Raw genomic sequence first — 23,961 nt, 5'->3', positions numbered from 1 at the left:
TCTTGTTTCTCTCATAGATCTTTAGGTTTCTAACAACGTCCATACTTTGTACCATTCCTTCTGGGTATTAAAACCTGGACAGGAGTTCCCATGGTGGCGCAGTGGTTAACGCATCCGACTAGGAACCATGAGGTTTCGGGTTCGATCCCTGGCCTGGCTCAGCGGGTGCAGGATCCGGCGTGGCCGCGAGCTGTGGTGTAGGTGGCAGATGCGGCTCGGGTCCCGTGTTGCTGTGGCTTTGGTGTAGGCCGGCGGCTGCAGCTTCGATTCAACCCCTAGCCTGGGAACCTCCATGTGCCTCGGGTGTGGCCCTAAAAAAGCAAAAACAACAACAACAACAACCAAAAAAAAAAAAAAGAAAAAACCTGGATAAAACCCCCCAAATAGGCATTGCTATTGGGGACATAAACCCCAACCTAAGAATTTTACAAGATCCTAAAACACAGTCCTTGCTTTTTTCCCTCCTTGCTCTACAGGTAACTTTCAAAAACCAGGCATCTCGTCCCTACTCCTTCTACTCGAGCCTTATTTCTTATCCGGATGATCAGGAGCAAGGGGCAGAACCTCGACAAAACTTCGTCCAGCCAAATGAAACCAGAACTTACTTTTGGAAAGTGCAGCATCACATGGCACCCACGGAAGACGAGTTTGACTGCAAAGCCTGGGCCTACTTTTCTGATGTTGACCTGGTGAGCGGGTCCACAGTGTCCTGGTCTGCGTGTTGTCTGCTGCATAGTGGGCAGCTTTAAGCAGGGGAGGTGCCATCGTCTTTAGAAACGGGGCTCAGGAGTCCACCAAGGAGGAGGAAGCACGCCGTGGGGAGATGGGGAGTGGGTCGGAGGACTTGTGCTCACGGGAGGGCTGTCTTTCAGGAAAAAGATGTGCACTCAGGCTTGATCGGCCCCCTTCTGATCTGCCGCGCCAACACCCTGAACGCTGCTCACGGTAGACAAGTGACCGTGCAAGAATTTGCTCTGTTTTTCACTATTTTTGATGAGACTAAGAGCTGGTACTTCACTGAAAATGTGGAAAGGAACTGCCGGGCCCCCTGCCATCTGCAGATGGAGGACCCCACTCTGAAAGAAAACTATCGCTTCCATGGTAATACATCCCACGGGCGAAGCGCAGTCCCTGTGCCCCGGGAGGGGTGGGCCTCGAGCCCGTGCAGCACTGTTGACCCCAGGGATGAATGTTTTTGACTGGCGTGGAGGGAAGGAAACTTCTACTGTAGATTTTAACAGCTTCCTCTGGTTGTCTTTCTGCAGCAATCAATGGCTATGTGATGGATACACTCCCTGGCTTAGTAATGGCTCAGAACCAAAGGATCCGATGGTATCTGCTCAGCATGGGCAGCAATGAAAATATCCATTCGATTCATTTTAGCGGACACGTGTTCAGTGTACGGAAAAAGGAGGAGTATAAAATGGCCGTGTACAACCTCTATCCGGGTACGAGCTGCCTGGTGCTGGTCGCGAACGCACCTCCCGGGTCCGGGCCCAGGCGCACAGCCAGCGAGCAGAGCAGACAGAGTCCCTGCTCTCGCGTGGCGTACTTTTCCGAGTAGCTTCACCTACAGAGAGCTCATCAGTAGATGACCTCGGTAATCACGGTCCCTGCTCGTCCGGACGATGCGTGCTAGCATTCCAGCACACGTGACGTGTATAAAGTAAATGGAATAATTGAACAGTAAATGGATAACTGATGTCACAGGCTTTCCTGGGCAAAAGGGATTTTTTCCCCCACGTCCAGTCCCACATGGCACCAGTAGTTTCCCGAAGAGTGATTTGTGTGATGTCTGAGACCAGCGTCCTGGTTAAGCGCTGCTCACAGTGTTGACCAAAGTATCATTTCCTTTTAGTTCTCCACCGTCCCTTTAAAATAGGTTGAATGGTGGAAGGGAAGGGCCCCTGTTTCTGTGTAAAATTTTGGATAAGCCCAGTGACTTCTCTGCTTACTCTGAAGTGATAAACAGTCCTGCAGTCACTGTGTGTCACAAGTATAGTTCAAGTCAAAATTTTGAACTTGGTTTAACGTCCGTCCCCTCCTCCAGCTTGAGGCTGAGCCAGGCGGGCAGCCTGCCTTGAGCAAGGGCGGCCTGGTGGAGTCCGTGTCTCTGTCTTGTGCTTAGTCCTGTGCTTCTGCCTGCACCTGGCACCGCGGTCTGCACTTGGCAGACATTTAAGTGTATCTTATGCTCAGTTTTGTGAAAAGAAATAATTTTTGTTCCTTTGGGTTTTGAGAAGGTGTCTTTGAGACAGTGGAAATGCTACCATCCAAAGTTGGAATTTGGCGAATAGAATGCCTGATTGGCGAGCACCTGCAAGCTGGGATGAGCACGACTTTCCTGGTGTACAGCAAGGGTGAGTAGCTCGTGGTCATTACCAAACCCCAAATGAAGATTGCTGGTAGAAATCCCGAGTCCTCAGAAGAGGGCCGAGGTGCTCTGAGATCTCCAAGAGCAAACCTTGAAACTTCATTTTGGTTCAGACGTCACTTGGAAGACTCTCCCCCAAACAAGTGGGAGAACCACTGGTCTGCCTATAGAGGGACCCTAGTTTCCTCAGCTGCAAAAGGCGAGTAGTTGTGGCAGCAGCCTGTTGGAATGAGCTCAGTGAGGTAGTACACTGAAAGCCTTAGCACAGTTCTCGGCACAGAGTAAACACTGCAAACGATGAGCATTTGTTGGCGCTCTTCATGACTTGCACTTGCGAAGCTGTGTTTTCTGCACGTCTAACTATTGTGATTTCAGAGTGTCAGGCTCCACTGGGAATGGCTTCTGGACGCATTAGAGATTTTCAGATCACAGCTTCAGGACAGTATGGTAAATACTAGTCTTTTCTCTCGAAGCTCTGGGCCCATCATGTCTTTTTTCTTCTTTTGGAGAGATTCAGATAACCAGTCCATCTCCATGCTTCTGTTAATTCTACTCTAAACGTGCCTCTCCAGTCCCTTGCCTCTCCTCCATGTCCCATTGTGACCGGTGTCACTTCTCACCCAAGTAATGCCACGGCCTCCTCTGTGCCTGCAGCATTGCTTCATCTGAGTCCGTTCTCTTCACTGGAGCGAGCGGCCACAGTGTCCTCTGAACGGCAATATCCAAGCAAGAGTTCCCCAGCATTGTTTTAGAGCAGGGGTCAGCAAAGTTCTGATTGGGTGCGGCCTTCAAGCTAAGAGTCATTTTGCTATTTTTCAATGATTGAGAAAAAACAAAAGAAGAATAATATTACATGGTGTGAAAATTATATGAAATTCTAATTTCAGTGTCCATAAAGAAGCCACACCCATTTATTTACAATCACCTATGGCTGCTTTCATTCTGCAACAGCATTTAAATAGCTGCGACAGAGACAGATGACCTGCAAAGGTTAAATGATTTACTGTCTGGCCCTTTCCAGAGAAAAGTTTGCCCAACGCTGTTTTAGAGGGGGAAAAAATCCATTGGAGAAAGCGGCTTGAGCGTTAAATACCAAAACAGTGGTATTTTTCTCTGGGTGGAAGGATGATTTTTTTTGTTTGTCTCTTTCATTTTTATATTCACTTATGTCTTATTTTTATTTTCTAATTTTTCTCCAGTGAACACACATTATTTAATAAAGAAATATTAATATCATTTGATGATGCTGGTAACACCTTCCAGTATCAGCTAATTAGAGGTGCTAACATCAACATCTTAGAAAATAAAATGGGCAAGCATTGATACTGCTGTGCTTTGTGCCTTTATCTTTTCCACAGCTAGGATTAACCTTTCTCCTAAGCGTGTAGGACCAGCCCAGCTAATCTAACCTCTCTCCCCTTTCTCGGGCAAAGGACAGTGGGCCCCAAAGCTGGCCAGACTTCATTATTCCGGATCAATCAATGCCTGGAGCACCAAGGATCCCCACTCCTGGATCAAGGTTAGAAAATGCATCACTTTCAATCCCATCACACCTGCCTCTTGGAAGCTCAAAGCATTATCTCTCTCCTTTATACCAAAGGCACATTCACCAAACTGCAGGTAATAGATGAGGCAACAGCTGAAGCATAGAACAGCTTATGATTTGTGCCCAGACAGTCGGGGATGAAAGAGTCACAGAACTGATCTGGTTTTAATCTTTTTTCCGCTGGGATTCGAATGGCTGAATACTTTCCCTAACACTGAGTCTGCCGCCTCCAAGGCAGTGGTGGAGGGTTATCAGATGCCTTCCACTGCCTGGGTGTCCGTAAGTCCTCCCGTCCCTTCATTCTTTCTCTGTTTTGGCTGCCCCACTGCAGTGGAGTTCCGGGGCCAGGGGTCAGCTCCGAGCTGCAGCTGTGGCAACAGCGGATCCTTAACCCACTGTGCTGGCCGGGTGTCGAACCTGCGTCCCAGTGTGCCAGAGACACACCAATCCCATGGTGCCACAGTGGGAGCTCCTCCAATCCCTTCACTTTAACAGAAAACAAATGGCTCGATCCCCCACCCCACAGCCAAGAAAATGAATGTGTCTTCTTTACAAAGTCTACACCACTGGGTAGGAAGAAACCCCTGCTGACGTTAGTCCAATCTGGTAAACAACCTGGAGCCAAAAACAGAAATGGTGTCCTCATATTAACTCAGTTTCTTTTAAAATGACTCAGTCTTGGAGTGCCCATTGGGGCTGAGCAGGTTAAGAACCCCACTCGTGTCCACGAAGAGGAGGGTTCGATCCCTGGCCCTGCTCAGTAGGGCGGGTTAAGGATCTGGCATTGCCGTGAGCTGTGGTGGAGGTCGCAGACACGGCTCAGATCTGGCATGGCTGTGGCTGTGGCGGAGGCCAGCAGTTGCAACTCTGATTTGACCCCTCGCCCTCGCCTGGGAACTTCCATATGCCATCCGTGCGGCTCCAGAAAGACAACAAACAACATAAAACACCACACTCAGTCTTGCATCTTTCCACACTGCCCCGTGAAGCACAAAGGCAAACACGGGTGTCGTGTCACCTTTCCCAGTGGCCACACGAAAAAAAAGGAACATGTGAAATTCGTCTTAATGATACATTTTCTTTCACGCAACACATCGAAAAAGACTGTCCTGTGCACACGTGGTCAGGCCTGAGGTACCCGTCTTACCACGTGCACCCTCTTCTCCGAGCACATCAGCTTCCTTCGCCCCCTTTTCTGTCGACCCAGGAAGTCCCCACGCCTTTCCCTCCTCTGCAAGACTGCCTCTGCGCCCCCGCGTTTGCTGAGGTTCAGGTCATAAACGGGGATCGGGAAAGGAGCTTCCCGGTAAGCAGACACGATCTGAGCTGAATGTTCACGGATTCCCAAGTGTTTTTTATTTGCGAGGCTCTGCCGAACCCCATGCTCTCTGCTTCTGCTTCTGTCAGCCTCCCTCTCAGGTTGAGCTGTGCCACTGTGTAGGGAACATTTTAATCTGTTCGGCTGCCCTGCATCTGTTCTGTGGACTTCTTTTTGGTCACAGCTTCCCCGTTTCTATGTGAGGACAGTCTGATGAAACCAGTAGAGAGAGTGCCTTTTCCAAAGAACCCTGAGCGACACCGCCCGTTCAATTTCTGCTTCTTCGATTTGGCCCTTGTTTCGGCTTGCCAAGCTTCTGCCTCCCAGTCTCACAGACTTCACTGACTGGATCAGTAAACTTTTCTATACTTTAGCAAGGTCGTGGTCAAAATACGCAAGTATACAGCGCTTCCTTACCGCGTACTTAAAGCACAGCCAGCTAGTAAATCCTTCGCACAACCTTTAGCGGGAGATGTGCTTGCCTTCTCCGTTTCAGATAAGGAAGTTGAAGCCAGAAAACTTAATGACTTGCCCCTTGTCACACAGCCAATAAGCAACTGAGCCAAAATTCAAATGCAGAGCGCTGGGCTCCAGTGCTGCCTTGAGGCTGATAACCACCCAGGACCTCCCGCCAGGGTACTGCCAGGCTGCCCCGGGCCAGGGTAGGGGCTCCTGAAACCCGTAAAGCATTTAGAAGGCGCTGTAGAATGCATGTAGAATAAAGTGTTGTGGAGTTCCCGTCGTGGCGCAGTGGTTAGCGAATCCGACGAGGAACCATGAGGTTGCGGGTTCGGTCCCTGCCCTTGCTCAGTGGGTTGACGATCCGGCGTTGCCGTGAGCTGTGGTGTAGGTCGCAGACGCGGCTCAGATCCCGCGTTGCTGTGGCTCTGGCGTAGGCTGGCGGCTACAGCTCCGATTCGACCCCTAGCCTGGGAACCTCCATATGCCGCGGGAGCGGCCCAAGAAATAGCAACAACAACAACAACAAAAGACAAAAAAAAAAAAAAAGAATAAAGTGTTGTTTTAATTGGCAGGTGGATCTGTTGGCACCAATGATCATTCACGGCATCATGACCCAGGGTGCCCGTCAGAAGTTTTCCAGCCTCTACATCTCCCAGTTTATCATCATGTACAGTCTTGACGGGAGGAACTGGCAGAGTTACCGAGGGAATTCCACGGGCACCTTAATGGTATGTAACGAGCCCTTTCGAGAGAACGCGTGGATCTGTGCAAGAGCCTTTGACAGATCTCAGATATGACGCAAGCACTCCTCGCTTCCACGAATGCAACCCGCCCCACCCCAAAGAATGCTCCACTCATGGGCAACAGAGCGCTAGCGCCGGGGCCTCACCGGTGATGGAAGTGAGGAGACTGCGCCCTGATGGGAGGAAGCGGCTCGGCCGCCTGGGGTGGATGTTGGCGCCCACCCCGCCCGCATTCTTGGGCCCCCGATGGGTGGCCACAAATCCGGCCAGCTCTTGCTTCATTAATGCCTCTCTCCTCCCTTCTGTCTTGCTCGTGTGGTGACTGCAGCCCCAGGCCCCTCACCTCACACTTTCGGCATCGTCTCATCCGTCCACTGCCTAAAACCTGGCAGTGTCTCTGTCTTGTCTCCAGAATAAAGGTCTCCGTCCTTGGCTGGCCCGGGGCCAGCTGGCTTCTGTTTGCCCCTTTGGGTCCATCTTCCCACCTGTGTTCTGTGAGCCTGGCCTGTGCGGAGTGTGTCAGCAGCTGCCTCTCCTCAGGCCTTTGGTTCGTTTTCACCAAAAAGGACCATTGGCCAGAGATCCGAGGAAGGGAGGGTATTTATTCTCCCGGCCCCTCCTTGTAGAGGATTTGGCTGTGACTCTGCAGTTAGCGCCATTTAAAAAACAAAGAAACTATTTTGTTTGGTTCTTGGATGCTGTGAGTCAGAACTTTGAACAGGGCACAGTGGGGACGGCTCGGCTCTCTGCTCCATCATATGTGGAGCCTCAGCTGGGACGATTTGGCAGCTGGGGGCTGGAATCCTCTGGAAGCATCTTTGCTTGCATGTCTGGAGGTTGGCGCTGACTGGCCTAGCCGGGACGGCCCGGGGCCGAGGCCCAGGCTGCTCAGGGCTCCAGGCAGTCGGCCGCCTTGGGGGGGAGGAGTGGAAGGGGGGTGTGTGCTCACCTTTGCCGGTGCCTTTGTTAAACCTTCATGGAAAATGACAGATCATCAAAATGCAGTGGGGGTGCGACTCAGCAGGTTAAGAACCCTACTAGCGTGCAGGGAACACAGCCCCAGGCACCTGATAGGCTCTTCCTTCCCACTGATGACACAGATCAGAGTAGATTTGCATTTGCAAAGTAGGAACAAGGGCAGCTCCTGTTGTGGCTCAGCAGAAAACGAATCTGACTAGCATCCTGGACAGGAGTTCCCATCGTGGCGCAGTGGTTAACGAACCCGACTAGGAACCATGAGGTTGCGGGTTTGATCCCTGGCCTCGCTTGGTGGGTTAAGGATCCGGCGTTGCCGTGAGCTGTGGTGGCAGACGTGGCTCAGATCCCGCGTTGCTGAGACTGTGGTGCAGGCCGGGGGCTACAGCTCCAATTCGACCCCTGGCCTGGGAACCTCCATATACTAGGGTTGCGGCTCTAAAAAGACCAAAAAAAAAAAAAAGTAGGAATAAGAGTATTTACTTTTCATGCGTCAAGGCAGTGCCAGTCCCCTTGTTCCTTATCACAGACCCAAGGGACCCCGAACATCTCGGCGTCCCGCAGAACACACCGCACTGGTCCACCGTGTGCAGACACCATGCCGACCGGGCCTGGTAAACAGGAGCGAGCGGTGGCTCTGAATGCCGTAGGGATCAATATACGCGCGCACCGACCCTTAAATAGCATAGCTGCATATTGTGTTGTCAGCTAAATGAGGAATGTACAACGTGAGAGTTGGGAGTTACATTTTATTCAGGGCCTTCCTGAGGCCCATAGCCCCAGGGGCCAGGCTCTCAGCGCCCAGGAGCTGCTCGGAAGGGTCGGGGGAGGCTAGTTTACGTAGGATTTTCTCGTTAAGGAATTCGTGCAGTCAGGCAGAAATCTTGGTAAAAGATTACTGCGGGTCACAGAGAAGAGACGTTTCAAGTTCGTGGTTGCAGTGCTTTTCCATGTACGGGAAGGTGCGAGAAGCAAGGTTCATGACAATTCTTCCCGAGATGCTTACGGACTACTAAGGGCCTGTTTGGCCCAGGCTCACAGCGTCCTGCTGTCCCCCCAGCTTGCTGTCTGCGGCACACCGGCCTCATCCCGTCCCCTCCCTCCTCTGAAGCAGCGACTTTTTTCTGTTGAATGGGAATGGATCTTAAATTCCACTGTTTGATATAACGTTTACTGTTAGTTTCAAATATTTCTATCGCGTTTGAAAAGTTTCTTGCTATCCCTGCTTTATTTGGAACGGCTGTAGCATTTCATCAAATGGTCTTTGGTATGATTCCCTTTCTCCTCTCTGCTATGGTCAAATTATACTTATGCTCAGTGGGGAGCCGACACATGTTCCACAGCTGGCTTTGGGGCAAAGTGGGGAGCACTTAGGGGACAAGCCTTTATTTGTAGCGCTGGCTCATTTCCACAATGTAAATACTTCCATCACACCTGCGGCTCCCCGGTGGCACAGTGGGTTGAGGATACGGCATTGTCACTGCTGTGGCTCTGGTTACATCTGTGGTGTGGGTTCAATCCCTGGCCCAGGAACTGCTGCATGCCGTGGCTGTGGCCAAAAAAAGAATCAACTCTTGGTCTTAAAATCAAAGACATATTTGAAGATTTGTTTTCTAATTAAGTAATTTCTGTTTAAAAATTTAAAAATGCTTTTCTACTCTCTTTTGGTTTCTTCTCTTTTTAGTCTCTTAGAATCTAGAGTTGAATGATTGATTATTTTCAGTCCTTCTTGTTCGGTGACAAAGATAAAATAATTAACTACCCTCATGGTGTTCATTCCTCGAAGAGTCACCGAGCAACTACCGAGTTCTTGATTCGAGTACAGGGGCGCCGGCTGGAGCCCGCACACGTGCACCACGCCCTGCTTGGGTGCGGGCTGTGAGTTAAGCATGGGCTTCACATGTTTAAAGTTTCAAAAACAGAGAACTTGATGTGCCAGAGATCATCTTTGACATGAAAAGACTGAAATAATTCCATCTTCTCCCTTATGGAACACTGGTGAACTGGTGCTCGAGTCTAATGGCAGTGGCGACGCCTGGACAGTTGGATATAACCAGAACCCTGCCATCCCAGAGCTCTGCTACTTTACAGGCTTTCGTCTTAGTCATCGTCCTCCAGTACCGTGGTTCTCAAGTGTTCTCTTATCTTTTACAACATATTTCTTCATTGGCAAAAATTTTTTTTTTTTTTTTTTTTGCTTTTCAGGGCCAGACCCACAGCATATGGAGGTTCCCAGGCCAGGGGTCAAATCCAAGCTACAGCCACCGGCCTACTCTACAGCCGCAGCAATGCAGGATCCGAGCCACGTCTGCGACCCACACCACAGCTCATGGCAATGCCGAATCCTTCACCCACGGAGCAAGGCCAGGGGTCGAACCCACAACCTCATGGTTCCCAGTCAGATTGTTTCCGCTGCAGCACGACGGGAACTCCTCATTGGCAAGACTTCCCATAGCAGAAGTCCCTCACAAAGGGGCTTCATGCCACTATTTTCAATATTTTATAGTATCTGAATGTTAATTTTGGATTGCCAGTGAACATTGCCATGATGCAGATCTTTCCATGTGGTTTTCAAGTTAAAAAGAACACTGCCCATGTCATTTGAAAATATTTAGGAGTTCCCATCGTGGCTCAGTGGTTGACGAATCCGACTAAGAACATTGAGGTTACAGGTTCGATCCCTGGCCTCGCTCCGTGGGTTAAGGATCTGGTGTTGCCCTGAGCTGTGGTGTAGGTTGCAGACAGGCTCGGATCCCGCGTGACTGTGGCTGTGGTGTAGGCCGGCGGCTACGGCTCCGATTGGACCCCTAGCCTGGGAACCTCCATATGCCGCGGGAGCGGCCCTAGAAAAGGCAAAAAGACCAAAAAATTTTAAAAAATTAAAAATTAAAATATCTATGGTCATGTTAGAAATCAGTGTTAATTTTGACATAAATTGAAATATAGGAAGAGAATACTGTCAAAGCCACTGAAATCTGCTGTTGACCCAGCTCTCTGGGTACACGCTTTCTGAGAGAGACATGAATGAGCCAATGGCAAACGGGAAACCACCTTCAGGGTTTTGAAGGTTCTCCTTGTAAACCCAATACCAGGCTCTCTGGTGATCCCTCCCCACCTCCTGAATGCAAGGAGTTCAGACCAGAGGTCTCAGCAGGCTTGTCCTTGAGCCCAAACCCAGATGCCATCACCAGTCACATTTCCTAATTCCGAAGCGTTCTTGTCACGGGGCAGTGGGGCAGCCGGCCAGGCCCGCAGCCCAGGTTGAGCAGAGTGTGCCAGAAAAAGCAGAGGCACAAAGGAGCACCACCCTCACCACTTGGGCAGTAAGTCGGCCGAGACTCTTAAGGGCTCAGAAGGACCCTTCCTGGCAGCTAAGTGAGAGCACGGGCGCCGTGGCAGAATCTGTCTCAACGGGGCCTCTCGCCTGTTCCATCAGCCGGGGCTTCCACGGTGTGGAAGCACAAGTGGAGACTCCCCTGGAAGTCCCACCCGTGTGGGGACACGTAACCCAGGGAGACCACTCCCCACCTATTCCTCCTCCCCCACGAAGCGTGCAAATCCCAAATCTACTGTGTCCTTCAGTCTCAGCCCTGAAGATGAGTGCTGCTTGCAACTTCAGCCTAAAGGAGGCATTTTCCCCAGGGCGAATGACTGAGAACGAGATTATATTCTGAAGCGTTCTCATTATCAGAAAACGAATTCGAGAAAACGGCTCCGGCGCTTCGCACACAGCGCTTGGCCCAAAAAAGCCTTGGAAATGTCGTCTCTAAAAGCGGACGGCCGTCCCGCTTTGGGGGAACAAGGTCACGGTCTGGCACATACAGGACCACACAGTCCCAAAGGCCATGCTGACGTTACGTGTGTGACTAAAGCGTCGCAGAAGGACCCGTGCTACCGGTAAAAGCCGGCATGTGGATCACTCGTACCTCTCAGAACCGAACAGGGACCTGAGAATGTGAAGGCACACCTGACACCTTTGCCCTGGAGCCCATCCCACCTCCACCCCGCTTTGCACGGAAGCATTTGCGTTGCATCTGAGTAAGGACCACGCGGCAAAGGATCTCTGTAGATTCCTGGCCCACATGCCAGGCACACTGCCAGTTTCAAAGGAACAAATGCATCTTGGCGCTAAAAGGGAACGACCTGTTTCTGCTTTCTGTCTCCTGACAGGTAGATAAGCGACTCCCGCTTTACAGTTGAAGTAAATCGAAAACCACAAGTTAGGAGTGCCAGCATGGCTTTATCGTGGATTCAGGGCACCAGTGACAGCAGCGTGGTACCGAATCAAATGATTCCCGCGAGATCGCCAAGTGATCGCATATGGGGCGCAGGAAAGAAGGGAGGAATTGCGGCCTGACACAGGCAGACGTCGAAATACGCTAAGGAATCAGAGTCCGCTGAAGTACTGAGCCAGCGCTGTGCAAACGAGTCCTCACTAAGAAACAGGGATGCGGGGGCCGGCGGGGGCGGGCGGGGGGGGGGGTGGACACACAGATGGGTGAGAAGGGAAGACGGAAGCGACAGAAGGGACTGTCATTTTTATGCTGCAGTTTGGGGGGGAAGAGAGCCGCGTTCTCTGCCCCATTCTATCACGGTGGTTTTGTCGGCCACTCTTACGGAAACAAGGTCCCTTTTCGTCAACTAAATTCCCGTGGTGGCCAGAGGAATAAGCAGCTACACAGGCCGGAGCGCCGGGTCAACGTCTTTATTTCCCCCTAAACGCAGAGGCGGGTGCGTGAGGTTGGCTAACAGGGAACCAGTCCCTTGGTGGAGACTGGCGGCGCTTCAGATCCCCTGTCCCGAGGGCCAGATGGTTTCCTGCAGAACGAGGTGAAGGAGGTGGTTCTGCTCGGCACTCAACAGGGGCCACATCTCCACCTGCAGCGACTTGACCGCTTCCGTGTCCTTTTCGTGGGTGGCCATGACCAAGGACTGCAGCAGCAGGAAGAGCTCCTCGGGCAGCTGGCCACTGCTCTCCTGCCCGTGGCTGTCGAAAGCCTCCCAGGAGTACTTCTCCAGGGTGTGCGCGTGTTCCGGCAGGAGCTTGGCGGGCGGTGGCTGCAGGAGCAGCAGCAGCAGCACGCGCGACACCTCGCAGCGGACCAGCACGTCCGAGAAGGCGCCCAGCGCGGCGGGAGAGGGCGCGGCCGCAGAACCCGCGCTGGCGGGGGGCAGCGCCAGCGGCAGGGCGGCGGCCGCGCGGGACCCGGGCTGGGGCCCCGGCGGCCTCGGCTGGTGCTGCGGCTGCGACAGGGCCGCCGGCGGCGGCGGCGGTAGCGGCGGCGGCACCTGCACCGGGTGGCTGCCGTGCTCCCACGCCAGGCGCTGCATGCGCGTGAAGACCGCCAAGGCGCCGCTGTAGTCGCGCGCCAGCAGCTGGCAGGAGGCGGCGTCGCCGAGCGCCTGCAGGGCGGCCAGGGGCAGCTGGGGCAGCAGCAGCTGGGCGGCGCGCTGGAAGTGGCCGGCGGCGGCGGCCGGCTGGCCCAGGTCGCGCAGGGCGGCCGCCAGCTCCAGGCACAGGGCGGCGGCGGCGGCCGGCTGGCCCAGCTCCAGGTGCAGGCGCACGGCGGCGCCCAGGGCGCTGGCGGCGGCCTGCAGGGGCTCCCCGTAGGCGGCGGGGCAGGCCAGGCGCTGGCGCGCGTCGCGCTCCTGCCGCAGGAAGAGGCGCGCGGCCTCGGTGAGCGCCAGCGCCTCCCCGGGCCCGTGGAAGAGCGCCTGCTGGCAGCGCGCCACCGCCAGCTGGCACCAGGCCGCGTACGGCAGGCACTCCTGGGCGCGCAGCTCGCGGCCCAGCTGGCCGAACTGCTCGCCGGCCTCCGCCACGTTCGGCTTCCGCAGGAACCGCTTCTTCAGCTTGTTCGACACCTGGCGGTACCGGGCCAGGAAGTCTCCGGACTCGGGCCCCGGGCCCGCTCCGCCGCCCAGGCCGGCCGCGGACGCCGCCATGTTCGCCAGGCCAGCGCTTCCGGGCGCGCTGACGCAGCCGGGCGCACGGGCTCCGCGACGGCCTCGGGCTGCGACGTGCCCTGCGTCGAGCGCAGCGCCCCCCCCCCCCCCCCCCCCCCGCGCGCGGGGCGGGCTCGGCCGCCCCAGCCGCCCCAGCGTTCCTCGTCGCCCTGGTGATATGCAAACTAGCAACTTCGGAGCCCGGGCCGGAACTGGCTGCGGCGGCGTATGCCAATCAGGACTCCTAAAGTCCCGGCCTGGACGGGCGCTCGCTGTTGCTAGGTGACCGCTCGCTCACTCAGGTTGCTACGCAGGGCACCTCCTGGCATCTCCACGGGAAGGTGGCCCAAAACGAAACGCTTCTTTCTTTTTGAGGTGTACAGCACACGTGCGCTGGCATCCCTATGTTGCGAAATACTTACCGCGATGAACTTAGTTAATATCCATCACCTCGTGCAGCAGCAACTAACCTCGATCCCGCTCGACCCTCGCTGCGACTTGCCTAGTTCCTGACGGTGTCCCGCCCAACCCGCCCCCCATCCCGACCCAATCATCCCGCCAAAGCCCCGGCCCCGCTGGCGTCCACGCCAGCCCCTCTGGGCAGCCACCCCTCCACCCCGCACCGCCGTCGTCGGTGGCCCTGGCAGGTTCGCCCCATGACCACGCCCCGCACGGTCCTGAGCTGCACCACGAGGAACCCGGCCCGTCCGGGGACGTCGCCTGGCTCCGCCTTGCTCAGGGCCAACCGAGGAGCTCGTCGCAGCCCAGCCTCACCCCAGACCCCACCCTGGCCAGCCTCACACCCAGGGCCACCCCAGGCCCTGTCACCCTCTGCCCCCGCCCGACTCCGACCCCTCGCCCACCCCCGGCCCGACTCTCGCCCCCTGTCCCTCCAGGAAGCGACGTCCCAGCCCCGCCGCCTCCCACCCCCCACGCCGAGTGACCGAAGCACGCACGAGGGTTTCTTTAAACACGTGTATTGCCTGGCAACGAGTCTGCCCAAGGAGGCAGGCAGGGAGGCAGGCCGGGCCTTCCGGGGCTGTGAGGGGCTGGGGCCAGGACATCCAGGGCGCGTCGGGCAGCTACTTCTGGGTCGGGGCCACTTGCGAGATGGTGATGGTTCCGAAGAAGGCGCTGAGCAGGGCGTTGTTGTGGACCGCCATGGCCACCAGCTCTGGGGTGATGCACCTCCTACCCACAATCTGGGCTTCGTCGCCCGCCAGCTCCAGGACCCTGGCCGTCAGGTACTCGATGGTGGCCGCTAGGAAGACAGGGGCGGACGAGCTCAGGCGCTTGGCGTAGCGGCCCTCTCGCAGGAGGCGCTCCATGTGGCTCACGGAGAAGGACAGCCCGGCTCGGGTGGTGCGGGCGCAGGCCCGCCCCTGGCGACCGGGCGACTTTCGACGGCTCCTTTTCCCGGGCATGCGGCAGCTGGGCGTTGGGGTCGCCCTCTCCGACGGACAGACCGACGGGCCTAGCTCTGCGGTGGGGTGCAGCGCGATGAGGTCCAAGAGGTGCCACGAGGTGCGCTGAGGTGCCCAGGGAGGTGCCAGCTGGTCGCAACGTCTCAAGACAACCGCTCCCCTCGGGCCTCCACTGCGTAGCCTAGCGACCACGGGTCGGGGCGGCCCCTCATTGGTCGGGGTGCTAGCTCTCTGACACGTACATCCGGGGAGGTCACTGCTCGCCCGGAACCCACCCTCACCCCGCACCCCCGCACCCCGCACCCCGACCCCCCGCAGGCCTGGGCCTGCCCCGAAATGGCGCTGGCAGGACCCTGCCGCCCCTGCTCCCGGGACCCTCTCTTTCCGAGGGAACTCTCACGTTCCCCGGGATGGGAGCTTGGTCCCGAGAAGACGACCAATGGCGGACCATCCAGGGGCACCAAGAATACACTGGTGGGGCCGGGCCACCGTCACGACGATCTACTTCCCAAACCTTGGCACCCACCCACCCCCGCAAAGAAACCCTGTACCCTCCAAGCCGTCTGTCCCCCCGCCCCCTCCTGAGTGCCCTCCACCCCCACACACCTCGCCCCCCCCCCCCGCCCCCCGACCGCCCCTGGAGTACCCAGGCAACAGCTCACCGGCTTCCTGGGACCCTTGTTCCTAGAGAGGCACCCCTCCAATAAGCAGGTGGTCTTCTGTGTCTGGCAGCTTTCCCTTCGCATAACGTTGGCATCAGCGTTCCTCCCCTGATGGCACGAAGCGGCACCACGGTCCTTTCCTGGCTGAATGGCGGTCCGCTGCCCGACTCTCGTCATCGCTTAGGCGGCGGATGCCATCGTCCCTCGGGGGACGTTTGGGGGACTCGCGCCTTGTGCCTGTTGGGAAGAGGCTGTGGTGAACCCTCCGTCCAGGCTCCTCTTTGAACACCTCTTTTCCGTTCTCCTGGGCCTATACCCGCGAATGGCTTCTCGGGGTTTAGTTCTGGACCCTTACCTCTCTCTCGTTGGCAAACGGGTCTCCCCTTAGGCTGGTACCACCCAGCTTTGGTAACTGGAGCTTTATCCTAAGGTTTGAAATAGGGACGTGCGAGTCCTCCAGCTGTTTCCTTCTCTTCCAGGATGATGTGGGCTAGTCAAGGTCCCTGGAAACTCCGGATGCACTCAGCGTTGGCTGTGACACTTCTGTAAAGCAGGGCACTGGGGATTTGATAGGCCTTGAATGAATTCTGTAGACAATTTGGGGTGGGATTTCTACCTTAACAATGCTACGTCTTCCAGTCCACGAATCCTGCTGTCTTCCCACCGTCCAGCTTTTTTAGGTCATCTTTCATTTCTTTCCACAACGATTTGTCGTTTTCAGTGCAAAATTCTTCCCCTCCTTGGCGAAACGTCTTCCTGTGTATTTTCTTCCTTTTGATCCTATCTGAAATGGAACTGTCGTCACTGTCATTATGGATTTTTCTTCACTGCTGGTCCATGGAAATTCAACTGATTTTTGTGTGCCGATCGCGTATGCTGCGCCTCGATTGAATTTGCTTATTAAGGCTAAGGGTGTTTTGTGGATTCTTCAGGGTGTTCTATACAGAAGATCCTGTCCTCTGAGAATAGAGATAGTTTTACTTCTTCCTTTCCAATAAGAATGTCTTTCATTTCTTTTTTTGCCTCACTGCTCTGGCTAGGACTTCCACTGCAGTCTGGAGTAGAGGCACTGAAAGCAAGCATTCTTCTCTTGTTCCTGATGTTAGTGGAAATGCTTCCAGTCTTGGAGCACCACTGAGTATGTTGTTCTCTATGCGTATCTCATCCATGCCTTTTGGAGTTCCCGTGGTTGCACAGCAGAGACGAATCTTACTAGGAACCATGAGGTTGTGGGTTCGATCCCTGCGCTTGCTCAGTGGGTTAAGGATCTGTGGCTCTGGTGTAGGCCGGCAGCTACAGCTCTGATTCGACCCCTAGCCTGGGAACCTCCATGTGCCGCTGGTGCGACCCTAAAAGGACAGTGACAAATACAAATTTAAAAAAAAAATGCCTTTTACTGTGTTGAGGAATTTTCCCTCTGTTCCTGGTTTGCTGGGCGTTTTTGGTCATGTAAGGCTGTTGGACCGTTTCAAGTGCTGTTTCTGCACCGACGGACCCGATCATCTGGGTGTCCTCCTCCTCCATTGTATCCATGTGGTGTTGATTCTTCAGTTTTCTTGTGTTGAGCCATCCTTTCCTTCCTGGGATTGTTCCCGTTGGACATGGAATGTAATATTTATAATATGCTGCTTGATTCAGTTTGCTGGAATTCTCTTGGGGGTTTTGCATCCATATTCATGATGGCCACTGGGCTGTAATTTTGTTTCTTCTGGTGTATATGTCTGGCTTTGGTATCAAGGTAATGCTGGACCTATAGTATGAATTAAGATGTTTTTCTTCTTGGAGTTCCTGTCGCGGCTCAGTGGTTAACGAATCCGACTAGGAACCATGAGGTTGCAGGTTCCATCCCTGCGCTTGCTCAGTGGGTTAAGGATCCTGCGTTGCCGTGAGCTAGGGTGTAGGTTGCAGACGCGGCTCGGATCCCGCATTGCTGTGGCTGTGGTGTAGGCCGATGGCTACAACTCCGATTGGACCCCTAGCCTGGGAGCCTCCATATGCCTCGGGAGCGGCCCAAGAAATGGCAAAAAGACAAAAAAAAAAAAAAAAGATATTTTTCTTCCTTTTCTATCTGTTGGAAGATTTTGGGAAAGGACTGACATTAATTCTTCCTTCCTTCCGTCCGTCCTTCCTTTCTTTTGCTTTTTAGGCCTGAACCTGTGGCATATGGAAGTTCCCAAGCTAGGGGTCTCTTTGGAGCTGCAGCCACCGGCCTGCGCCACAGCCACAGCAACATGGGATCCAAGCTGTGTCTGTGACCTACACCACAGCTCACGGCAATGCCGGATCCTTGACCCACTAATGCAGGCCAGGGATGGAACCGTATTTCCTGGATACTAGGTCAGGTTCATTACCACTGAGTCACTGCCATAACTCCTTTTCTTCTGTATTTAGAATTCACCAGTGAAGCCATGTAGTACAGTTTCTGGCGCATAATACATGGGATCCAGGATTTGTGTAGTCGTTAATTGCTTGTTTGTTTGTTTGTTTTGTCTTTTGTCTTTTTAGGGCCGCACCTGCAGCATATGGAGGTTCCCAGGCTAGGGGTCGAATCGGAGCTGTAGCCTCCAGCCTAAGCCAGAGCCACAGCAATGCGGGATCCGAGCCGCGTCTGCAACCTACACCACAGCTCACAGTAACGCCGGATCCTTAAGCCACTGAGCAAGGGCAGGGATGGAACCCACAACTTCATGGTTCCTAGTCGGATTCGTTAACCACTGTGCCATGACGGGATCTCCTGTTTAGTTATTAGTCGTTTGTTGAATTAATACCTTGTCTCCCTAAGAAACTTCCAATCAAGATGCAAGAACTGGGTTAAAAATGAAGCAGATTTCGGAGTTCCCGTCGCGGCTCAGTGGTTAACGAATCCGACTAGGAACCATGAGGTTTTGGGTTCGACCTCTGGCCTTGCTTAGCGGGTTAAGGATCCGGCATTGCCGTGAGCTGTGGTGTAGGTTGCAGACGCAGCTCAGATCCCGAGTTGCTGTGGCTCTGGTGCAGGTTGGTGGCTACGGCTCCGATTCGACCCCTAGGCTGGGAACCTCCATATGCCACGGGAAGTGGCCCTAGAAATGGCAACAACAACAAAAAAAAATGAAGCAGATCTCTTTATCAAAAAATAATGCTGTGATTTCTGGGGCAATGCTATACATTTGTCAATATATTTTATCCCTAGGAAGAAAAAATTATTACATGGCAGAACAATTTTTAAATTCCCCATAATATTATAACTCTGATGTCTGATTATATCGGATCACATTGATTCCTGTTCTAGTATATTCAAGCCGAAACCCAGCCGTTTTTCAAGAGATGATTTTCAACTTTTACTACATGCCACGATTTAAATCTTGGCCTTTTGAATTGGCATTCCTAGTACATTTCTCAAACGGCCTTCCTTTTCCCTTAAATATGACATGTACTTTTCTGTAGAGCCTCGACGTGTCAATCATTACACACACACACACACACACACACACACACACACACCCGCATACTCTCGCAAGATCATTGTGAGACCACTGTGGTCAGCGTCCTGCTCCTGGTTCCCTTTCGCATCTGCCTCTGTCCTCGGCTGGCACTTCCAGGCTTCACGGTCTGATTCAGTAGATCTGGACGAGGGCTCAAGATCCCGCATATCTAAGTGCCCGCAGGCGATTCTAGCGCTGTGGCCCGACTGGCTTAGCCAGGGCCCGAATGGCCTCCTCGACTTTGAGGAGCCTTCTGCAGGACCCCCGGTAGACCACTTCGCCTGCCCAGCCTACTCTCCCTCGTTGCAGCCTTCCTCCTGAGGCTCTCCTTCACGCCCCGCATTCGAACGCCTGTCTGGCTGGAATCGTTGTATTTGGTGCTGGGCGCTGCTGAGACATGCGAAAGCCAAAGCGGAAGAAGGGTATGGTTGGGAGGAATTGCTTCTTACTCCGCCTTCATTTTACATGGATCTGCCCTAATAACTCCCTGCAGGTCTTCTTTGGCAATGTGGACGCATCTGGGATTAAACAGAATATTTTTAACCCTCCGATTGTGGCTCGGTACATCCGTTTGCACCCAACACATTACAGCATCCGCAGCACTCTTCGCATGGAGTTGATGGGCTGTGATTTAAACAGTAAGTGTCAAGTCATCCCGTGTCCCTCCAGCTCCCGCGGTGGTAGGACGGCTAACTGTCCTGTCTTCCCGAGACTGGGGGGTTTCTCAGGACACCGGACTATCATTGCGAAAACCAGTACAGTCCTGGGCGAACCCAGGCCTCAGGTATCCTAACCATGGGATGCCCTGGGAGCAGCCACCTCCTGCACTACTGTTCACGAGGCAGACCAAACTCAAGTAGGGCCAGAGCTCCCGTCGTGGCTCAATGGTAACAAACCTGACTGGTATCCATGAGGACTCAGGTTCGATCCCTGGCCTCGTTCAGTGCGTGAAGGATCCAGCGTTGCCGTGAGCTGTGGTGTAGGTTGCAGACGCAGCTCAGATCCTGGGTTGCTGTGGCTGTGGCGTAGGCCGGTGGCTACAGCTCCGATTGGACCCCTAGCCTGGGAGCCTCCATAGGCCGTGGGTGCGGCCCTAAAAGGCAAAAAAAAAAAAAAAAAAAAAGTCAGGCAGAGCAGAGCTGACCAGAAAGTAGGGGCCATGTTAACAATAAGGTGTCCAAATTACTGCCGGGGAAACGGCGTCATGATGACAGTAGGCCTAGAATGTCAGTGGAAGCCAAGGCCGGCAGAGCCTCAGCTGCATCTTGGCCTGTGACTGCGCTCTTGTCTCGTTTCTTTGAGGTTGCAGCATGCCCCTGGGAATGCAGAATAAAGCGATATCAGACTCACAGATCACAGCCTCCTCCCACCTAAGCAATATATTTGCCACCTGGTCTCCTTCACAAGCCCGACTTCACCTCCAGGGGCGGACGAATGCCTGGCGACCCCGGGTAAGAGGCGTGGTTGGGAAACGACAGCGAGGTCGCGTGCTTCCCTCACCTGCTCATTCCCCCAAATGTGTCACGGAAGGCTGACTGTGCACAGAAAGCCCCACGGATGTCTAGTGGATGTGCCTTGCACGTCTACACAGCATTCATGGCCGGAAAAGACCCCCAGTTGAACCTCCTGGAAGCAGGATCCCCATATGCAGGACTGGGCCAAGGTTTGTGAAGGATCAGTAGCGGCCAAGGTCCAGTTTTACAGAGAAATAGCCCTCTTTGCACCTTTCTCGGTGCCTCAAAGGAACGGGTCAGAGCTATGTGTGGCACACAGGCACTGTGCTTTTCTAGAAGCCCTCAGTTTGTAACTTTAATCACGGGACAGCTTTGGAGCATGAATGGAGGTCATGGGCTCTGCCCCTCTGGGGGCGTTTTTCTGTTTTGTTTTGTCTTTTTGCCTTTTCCGGGGCTGCTTTCGGGGCACATGGAGGTTCCCGGGCTAGGGGTCTAATCGGAGCTGTAGCTGCCAGCCTACGCCACAGCCACAGCAACGCGTGATCTTAGCCGTGTATGTGACCCACAGCACAGCTCACGGCCACGCCGGATCCTTAATCCGCTGAGCAAGGCCGGGGGTCAAACCCGCACCCTCATGGTTCCTAGTTGGATTTGTTAACCACTGCGCCACAGCGGGAAGTCCTGGGGGCGTATTTTTAAGACCAGCGGCTGTGTAACCCATTGCCTCGCTGTAACCCTGCAGTCCGCACATGTTTACTGGGCGCCTATTAAGTGGCTAAGCCCGGGATACAGAGATAAATGCTGACAAATTCTGGCCCTCGAGTTGCTTCGCATCTAAGAGGGAGACTGCCACACAGAGCCCCAGTGTACAGAGGGATGAGAGCAGCGATCCGATGGAGGAGAAGGGTCTGGGGGGTCCTGGGAGCCAGCGGACACCAACCCGCTCCCGCTCTGCCTTCCCCAGGTGAGCAGCGCAGAGGAGTGGCTGCAGGTGGACCTACAGAAGACAGTGAAGGTCACAGGCATCGCCACCCAGGGCGTGAAGTCCCTGCTCAGCAGCATGTATGTGAAGGAGTTCCTCGTGTCCAGTAGTCAGGACGGCCGCCGCTGGACCCTGTTTCTCCAGGACGGCCATGCGAAGGTAGGCGGCCTCCTGGGCCGGCGCCGCTCTTGGGCTCCGCGCTCCGCTCGGCGATGCAGCGAGGTTGCGGGACCAGGCTTCCGGATAACCTTCCCTGAGCAGCTGTAGTAACAAGACCCTCTGAGAGGCGAGGACCCAGGCCCCCCGGGCCAGAAAAGGGCAGAGCAGAGCCCACAGCTGACGGTCCTCGCAGTGTTGCTGCCCCTCGGGACAGTGGCAACAATCAGGAGGATGGAAACAAATAAGAGTGACGCGCCAAATGCCTCACGACGTCCACACCCCACCAGCGGCGCCCACTTCCCGAGGCTTCGCCGCTGGGGGCCCTTACTGTCTCCTGTGCTCTCTAAACTCCACTTGCACTGAGAAACCCTCAAGGTTTTCTTTTATCTTTTTTTGTTTTGTTTTGTTTTGTTTTGTTTTTGCTTTTTAGGGCCACACCTGCAGCTATGGAAGTTCTCAGGCTAGGGTTAGAATTGAGGCTACAGCTGCCGGCCACAGCCAGAGCCACAGCCACGCCAGATCCGAGCCACGTCTGCAGCCTACACCACAGCTCTCGGCAACGCTGGATCCTTCACCCACGGAGCGAGGCCAGGGATGGAACCTGCAACCTCATGGTTCCTAGTTGGATTCATTTCCACTGTGCCACCATGGGAACTCCCTCAGCTCTCTCTCACACTGGCCTCTTAGACATACTGTTACTTCTACCTGCATCCTAAGGTCCTTCCTACTGCCCCTTCAAGCCTCAGATAAACATCCTCTCCCGCAAGAATTTCCTATTCCTTCAAGGTTGGATTAAATTCTTCTGCTTCTGGCGGTTTAGTGGAATAGGGTATTAATAAGATATGTTCTGAGGACATTTCCGTTTGAAAACGGGTGTGTCTCTGATACATGCGACCGTATGGATGAACCTGGAAAACGTGCTAAATGACACAGGGCAGACCTGAAAGGGTAAATATTAGTCAGAGTTCTCCGGAGAAACAGAACCAATAGGATGTGTGTGTGTGTGTGTGTGTGTGTGTGTGTGTGTGTGTCTCACATGATTATGGAGCGGGACAGGTCCCAGGATCTGCAGGGTGAGCCAGCAAGCTGAACTCCCAGGAGAGCCAATGACGTCATCTCAGTCCAAGTCCAAAGGCCTGAGAACCAAGCGAGCTGATGGAGTAAGTTCCAGGCTGAAGACCAACAAGAGCCGATATTTGAGTTTGAGCCCACAGGCTGGAAAAAAGCAAACTCCCAGTCCCAACGTAGTCAGGCAGAAAGAATTCTCTCTTCCTCGGGGACCGGGTGGGGGCTCAGCCTTTCTGTTCTCTTCAGGCCTTCAGCTGATTACCACTCAGCTACAGGAGGGAGGGCTTTGTTCACGCTGCCCTTTCAGTGCTGATCTCATCCAAAGACACGCTCCCTGACACGCCCAGACTGGCTGACCAGATAGCTGCACGTCAAGTTAGCAAAAATCACCACGAGGTCTCTGGAGTACGAGCACAGATACAGAGACCGAACCTACGTTCAGTCGATGTCACCGGAGGCTGCGCAGAGGGGAGGATGGAGAGGCACTGTTCGAGGGGCCAGAGTTTCAGTTTGGCACGATGGAAATGGGTGGGGTGATGGTTACACAACATTGCGAATGGGCTTCATGCCCCTGAACCACACGCTTCAGCACGGTGAAAATGGTGAGTTGCAGGTTACGTATATAGTAGCACAATAAAAAAGGCTGTACCAGTTCCCAGTGGCTCAGCAGGTTAAGGATATGGTAGTGTCACTGCTGTGGAGTGAGCTCGGTCCCTGGCCCAGAAACTTCCACATGCTGCAGGTGCAGCCAAAAAAAAAAAAAAAAAAAAAAGCTCTGTCCCTGCTACTACAAACTTCTTACTGCACTGCTGCACTGCTCAGTGAGGGACTCTGCACTTCCTCACTGCCGACAGCAAAAAGAAAACCCCAAAAGAACCCACATGAGCTTTTATTTTAAAATAATGAACTTTAAAATCAATCAAAAAATCATGAACTTGAATCAGAGTAAAGAGAAGTGAAAAACGAGAAACTGCAACATGGAGGCAAGTGTTGGGGTTGGGGTTGTTCCCAGGAGACCGAGCTTTGAGCCAAAGGCGAGAACTCAGTGTGAGACTCTTCTGCACTAAGATGAGCCCCGAAAGGAGCTGAACTATGACATCGTCCACGTAGGTCAGCAGACATGCAAGATAACGAGCCACCGTCTGGAAGAGTGAGCAAAACCAATCAATACAAATTCAGAACCTGAAGGATATCAGATACTGACATTATCAGATATATACCGTAAAATGACAAATTATCCAAAACTATTGGGCACTTTGGGGAAAAACTGTGCTTTTATAAATAAAAACATAATTTTTGAAGTTTAAAAGCCAAATAGTGATTGGGCACAGCCAAAGAGAATTTCGTCAACTGTAAAAAAAAAAAAAAAAAAATCTGAAGAAAT

General features: G+C 53.8%; 3 protein-coding genes across 3 annotated transcripts in view; 1 reads left to right on the top strand and 2 right to left on the bottom strand.

The window, feature by feature from the left end:
* Positions 1 to 23,961, top strand: part of F8 (coagulation factor VIII) — a 95,686-nt gene that overhangs the window by 65,812 nt on the left and 5,913 nt on the right. The window contains exons 16-25 of the mRNA XM_047763994.1: positions 477 to 689; positions 873 to 1,101; positions 1,266 to 1,448; positions 2,244 to 2,360; positions 2,750 to 2,821; positions 3,808 to 3,893; positions 6,273 to 6,428; positions 19,408 to 19,552; positions 20,217 to 20,365; positions 21,333 to 21,509. Coding sequence (XP_047619950.1) covers positions 477 to 689; positions 873 to 1,101; positions 1,266 to 1,448; positions 2,244 to 2,360; positions 2,750 to 2,821; positions 3,808 to 3,893; positions 6,273 to 6,428; positions 19,408 to 19,552; positions 20,217 to 20,365; positions 21,333 to 21,509 — 1,527 coding nt within the window. The remainder of the gene's footprint in view (positions 1 to 476; positions 690 to 872; positions 1,102 to 1,265; positions 1,449 to 2,243; positions 2,361 to 2,749; positions 2,822 to 3,807; positions 3,894 to 6,272; positions 6,429 to 19,407; positions 19,553 to 20,216; positions 20,366 to 21,332; positions 21,510 to 23,961) is intronic.
* F8A1 (coagulation factor VIII associated 1) lies at positions 11,639 to 13,411 on the bottom strand. Its single transcript, XM_047763995.1, has one exon. It carries the CDS (start codon positions 13,362 to 13,364, stop codon positions 12,204 to 12,206), a length of 1,161 nt encoding a protein of 386 aa, XP_047619951.1. The 5' UTR covers positions 13,365 to 13,411; the 3' UTR covers positions 11,639 to 12,203.
* Positions 14,332 to 14,788, bottom strand: LOC125117891 (histone H2A-Bbd type 2/3). Its single transcript, XM_047763996.1, has one exon. It carries the CDS (start codon positions 14,786 to 14,788, stop codon positions 14,447 to 14,449), a length of 342 nt encoding a protein of 113 aa, XP_047619952.1. The 3' UTR covers positions 14,332 to 14,446.

This window comes from Phacochoerus africanus, chromosome X (genome assembly GCF_016906955.1).
Source record: "Phacochoerus africanus isolate WHEZ1 chromosome X, ROS_Pafr_v1, whole genome shotgun sequence".
NCBI classification, from domain to species: Eukaryota; Metazoa; Chordata; class Mammalia; order Artiodactyla; family Suidae; genus Phacochoerus; species Phacochoerus africanus.
The sequence above is the reverse complement of the archived record's forward strand: the minus strand, read 5'-3'. Positions and strand labels throughout refer to the sequence as shown.

What these genes read in the sequence shown, in the direction of transcription:
- F8A1 (XM_047763995.1), bottom strand. Translation starts at nt 13,364, where the DNA reads ATGGCGGCGTCCGCGGCCGGCCTGGGCGGCGGAGCGGGCCCGGGGCCC.
- LOC125117891 (XM_047763996.1), bottom strand. Translation starts at nt 14,788, where the DNA reads ATGCCCGGGAAAAGGAGCCGTCGAAAGTCGCCCGGTCGCCAGGGGCGG.